Source organism: Etheostoma cragini, unplaced genomic scaffold, assembly GCF_013103735.1.
Source record: "Etheostoma cragini isolate CJK2018 unplaced genomic scaffold, CSU_Ecrag_1.0 ScbMSFa_762, whole genome shotgun sequence".
NCBI classification, from domain to species: domain Eukaryota; kingdom Metazoa; phylum Chordata; class Actinopteri; order Perciformes; family Percidae; genus Etheostoma; species Etheostoma cragini.
The window spans coordinates 1-4,778 of record NW_023269386.1 but is presented as its reverse complement, the minus strand read 5'-3'; the positions used below and the strand labels follow the sequence as shown (position 1 = coordinate 4,778).

The window sequence follows — 4,778 nt, the reverse complement described above, 5'->3', positions numbered from 1 at the left end:
GGGCCGACCCAGAGAGGTAAAAAGGGACATCAGTGGGCCGACCCAGAGAGGTAAGAAGGGAAGTCAATGGGCCGACCCAGAGAGGTAAAAAGGGACGTCAATGGGCTGACCCAGAGAGGTAAAAAGTGACGTCAATGGGCCAACCCAGAGAGGTAAAAAGGGACATCAGTGGGCCGACCCAGAGAGGTAAAAAGGTACGTTAATGGGCCGGCCCAGAGAGGTAAGAAGTGACGTCAATGGGCCAACCCAGATATGCGATGTTTTAAGGAAAATCAAGTACTAAATTGAATTTGTTGACTAAATGGTATGAGTGAAAGAATAAATGTTATTTTGTTTTTGCCAATAAATAATGATGCAGACTTTTGTGCGATGCGTTTGAGAACCCTTGGAACAGACAGAATAAATAAAGGGCACAGAAGCATCGGGGCGAGGGAGGAAAAGAAATATTCTAAATATTATATATACCTGTGTGCTCATATTTGTGTCTTAGGAGGGAACTGGTCTTCTGGAATGTTTTGTCGCACAAGTCACACGCGTACATACCACTTTCAGTCTTCTTAATCTTCTTCCTGGACAGCAGCGCGTCGCTGTCCGTCAGGTCGTCCAGGCCTGACAGGTAGTCCACTGCCCCGTCCAGCACATCGCCCTGACACACAAACAGACACATGTTGAGCAGTCTCAATGAAGAACACAAGAATCACTTTAAGGCGTGACACAGCGACCCAATGACCGGCCGTCCGACGTCCGACAGTCTAGAACTTTATGCTGAACTGAAGAAATCCCTCCGATCTGAAATAGGCTGTAGACTGTTTGGAGAACGGAAGAATCACTTTCAGCAAAAGTAATGAATTAATTTCAAAATGCCCAGGGGAGTCCCTGCAAGGAGTCTAAAGCAGGTATCAGAACCTAAAGTCTGCAGGTTTAAGACTCTAACGTCTGCAGGTTTAAGACTCTAAAGTCTGCAGGTTTCAGACCCTAAAGTCTGCAGGTTTCATAATATAAAGTCTGCAAGTTTCAGACCCTAAAGTCTGCAGGTTTCAGACCCTAAAGTCTGCAGGTTTCAGACCCTAAAGTCTGCAGTTTTCAGACTCTAAGGTCTCCATGTTTCAAACACGAAAGTATGCAGGTTTCAAACTCTAAAGTCTGCAGGTTTCAGACCCAAAAGTCTGCAGGTTTCGGACCATAAAGTTTGCCGGTTTTAGACCCTAACGTCTGCAGGTTTCAGTCCCAAAAGTCTGCAGGTTTTAGCCCTTAAGGTCTGCAGGTTTCAGACCCTAAATTCTGCAGGTTTCAGACTCTAAGGTCTGCAGGTTTCAGACCCTAAAGTCTGCAGGTTTAAGACTCTAAGATCTGCAGGTTTCAGTCCATAATATCTGCAGGTTTCAGACCCTAAGATCTGCAGGTTTCAGCCCCTAAAGTCTCCAGCTTTCAGACCCTAAAGTCTGCAGGTTTCAGGCCGCAAAGTCTGCAGGTTTCAGACAGACTATCTATCTATCTAGCTATCCATCTTACTCATTTCCTGATCTCCCAGGGAGCCCCTGCAGAAAGATTTGCAGGTGGATTCCTCAAGAGGGTCTATAGACCTGCAGGTGAAGCCCTGCAGAGGGTCTACAGATCAGGGTCTACAGATCTGCAGATGGAGACTGCAGAGGGTCTAGGGTGTACAGATCTGCAGGTTTCAGAACCCTGTGTGCTGTGAATACGTCTGATAATAATCCTACACCTGTTGCCTCCCCTCAGGGACACCTTCTGGTCCCCCCCCCAGCCCTGGAATGATCCCCAGTCTGGACAGAGCTTAAAGGTAAGTCCCTTAAAAAGAGGGGGGACATGTGGGACGGGGGGGCTTTAGATGAAGTGTTTACATCAAAGACAGACGACAGGTGAACCTTGATTTTGAGGATGTATTGCACATAATATACATTCTGCACTCAACCCTGTAGCCTCTTTTATTTTATGCCATATTTATATATATTTGTTTCTTAACTTAATGTTTTTTTCATTCAAGGCAAATCCCACAAAACTAATTGTGTCTCTATACACACTAGAAGTAGTGATTATTTACATGGAGTCTGGTGGAGATATGCTGCTCTACACACACTAAAAGTAGTGATTATTTACATGGAGTCTGGTGGAGATATACTGCTCTACACACGCTAAAAGTAGTGATTATTTACATGGAGTCTGGTGGGTTGGTGACATCTAAGTGTTAGTGAACCAAGAAGTTCTTTAGTCGAAGACAGTCCTGTTTGAAATGCATCATGAACAATATGCAATGTTTTTACCTGGAAACCTGGTTTCCGTTGGTACTTTCTCCGCTGCTGCATCTCGGCGAACGTGGCAGCCCCGGTGGCGTAGGTGTAGGCCATGTGGGGAAGAAAGCTCATGTGGTCGAGGCCCGGGTATGGTCTCAGGCCCGGGATGGAGGCCCGCGTCGGAGACATGAAGGTGGGTGCAGGAAACGCTCCATGGGGAGGCAGAGACGTGTAAAAGGGATTAATCCCAAAGTTAGGACTGGGGCTTTTCTCCAGATGGTGCACCAAGTTCCCGCCGCCGTCCGAGCCGTGGAATTCCTTCTTGATGTTGGCAAGCGCCTCGCCGTTAAAGACGCCGTTGGCTCTTGGTTGCTTCAGGAGCCTCTGCGCCATGATGTGTTTGGGCAGCGACAGATCCAGTGGTATATCTCCGTGGGCTTCCTCCAACGCTACGCTGTTCGGCGTGTACAGGCTGCTCTGAGAGTTTTTGGAGGAAGTAGACGAAAGGTTGAGCGGTGACGGAGTGTCGCCCCGCAAGTGGTCCAAGTTGTCGAGTGGTTTGTCCCCGCATGTCCGACAGTTGATCTTTGAGATTCTGTGGGAGGTGCCGCCGTTAGTGAGGTGGGAATCTACGCCGGCGAGAGACATGTGCGAGCAAACGAAGCTGTCGGGAGGCGGCGATCTTTTCCTTGAACCCCCTGCGGGGACGCCCCGGTTCTTCCACTGTGAGAACCACTCCTTGACGAACTCCTGCGGAAGACCTACGGCGATCGAGATCTTGAGCAGTTCCTCTGCATTGGGCTCCGTCGTCATGGCAAAGTACGCCTTGAGGACCGACACGTGGTCCTTGAAGGGGTTGTTGGGGCTGGTGGCGCGGTCCATACCGGACATCTCTGAGGGTCCCGCCATGTGGCGTCCCACGGGACTGCTCTCTGCCGGCCGCAGCGCCGCTTTGATCTCCTCGTTCATTTTGCACATGTAGCGCTCGTGCTGATGCAGCGGGATCGGCCCAGCGAACGTCTCCTTGCAGAACTGGCAGGAGAATGGCAGGAAGTGGTTCGGCCCGTCTAGATAGCTCTCCCCAGAGTCCGTCGAGTGGTTTGGCCCGTCCGGATATTTCTCCTCTGAGTGGTTCGGCCCATCCGGATATCTCTCCCCCAAGTGGTTTGGCTCATCTGGATATCTCTCCTCCGAGTGGTTCGGCCCGTCCAGGTATTTCTCCCCCATGTCCCCAGAGTGGTTCGGCCCGTCCAGGTATTTCTCCCCCAGGTCCCCAGAGTGGTTTGGCCCGTCCAGGTATCTCTCTGGCTTCACATTCTTGACTTTCTTCTTGGAGTCGTTGATGAGACTTTTCGCCTCGTTGACCTTCTCCAGCGTGTAGTCGATGATGCTCTTCGTGGTGCCGCCGTTGTGGAAGCCTCGCCGCTGCTCTTCCATCTGCGCCCCGAGTTCCTTCATGTACGCCCGGAGCTTTGAGATCTCCTCTGGGCTCCCGTCCGCCTGCTGCCGGCACGTGGCGCCGTCCCCGAGTTGCAGCGCCCTCTGCACCTCGCTCAGGCTGCTCGCCAGAGACCCGGAGAAGGTCCTAGGCGGGAGCTCCAGCCCGACGCCTGCCAGGTGCTGCAGCGGGCTGCCTCCGCGCCCGTTCATGTAGACGGATCCCACGAAGCCGTGCTGGGACGCCATCAGCAGCCGGTACTCGCTGAAGTCCATCGGCTCGGCTTTGATGTCAAGCGGCGGCGGCTTCGGAGCGCCAAGCGGCAGCTGACGTCCGTTCTCCAGTTTGTGGCGGAGCTGAGCGAGGGTGGGGCTTCCAGGTGACGAGGTGGTGGAGTTGGGAGAGGAGCCAGGCTTGTTGCCATGGTTTCCGTGGCATGCTTGTCCGTTGAAGGCGATCAGGGCAATGCATTTCTTGCTGCTGATGTGCGAGCTGTAGGAGCCGGAGTGGGAGAAACGCTTCTTACAGTTGGAGCACTCGTATGGCTTCTCGCCTGCAAAACAACAACATCAGGGTCATGGCGTCATCTATATATTCAGTCTATGAGCTCTAGATCTACATATACAGTCTATGATCTCTAGATCTACATATATGGTTTATGATCTCTAGATCTATATATACAGTCTAGGATGTCTACATCCATATGTCCAGTCTATGCTCTCTAGATCTATATATACAGTCAAGGATGTCTACATCTATGTGTACAGTCTATGCTCTCTAGCTTTATATGTCCAGTCTATGCTCTCTACATCTCTGTGTACAGTCTATGCTCTCTACATCTCTGTGTACAGTCTATGCTCTCTACATCTATGTGTACAGTCTATGGTGTCTACATCTATGCTCACCGCTGTGAATACGCAGGTGCTCCTTCAGGTGATGTTTGTATTTAAAAGCTTTTCCACACTCGCTGCATTTGAACTTTCGGTTTCCGGATCCTTCGGTCACCGGTGGCGGCTGCAGAGAGAAAACGAGAAGAGTGAAGATGGAGGAGGAGTGTGTGAGAAGCAGTTAATGTCGGGGGGGGGGGG

General features: G+C 51.1%; 1 protein-coding gene across 1 annotated transcript; it reads right to left on the bottom strand.

The window, feature by feature from the left end:
* Positions 1 to 7: 7 nt before the first annotated feature.
* On the bottom strand, positions 8 to 4,746 carry LOC117941453 (zinc finger E-box-binding homeobox 2-like; the record flags this gene model as incomplete). The annotated part of the gene is made up of 3 exons (XM_034866468.1): positions 8 to 646; positions 2,283 to 4,243; positions 4,596 to 4,746. Coding segments are annotated over 3 exons (2,310 nt in total), but the record flags the coding sequence as incomplete, so codon positions are not given.
* Positions 4,747 to 4,778: the final 32 nt, after the last annotated feature.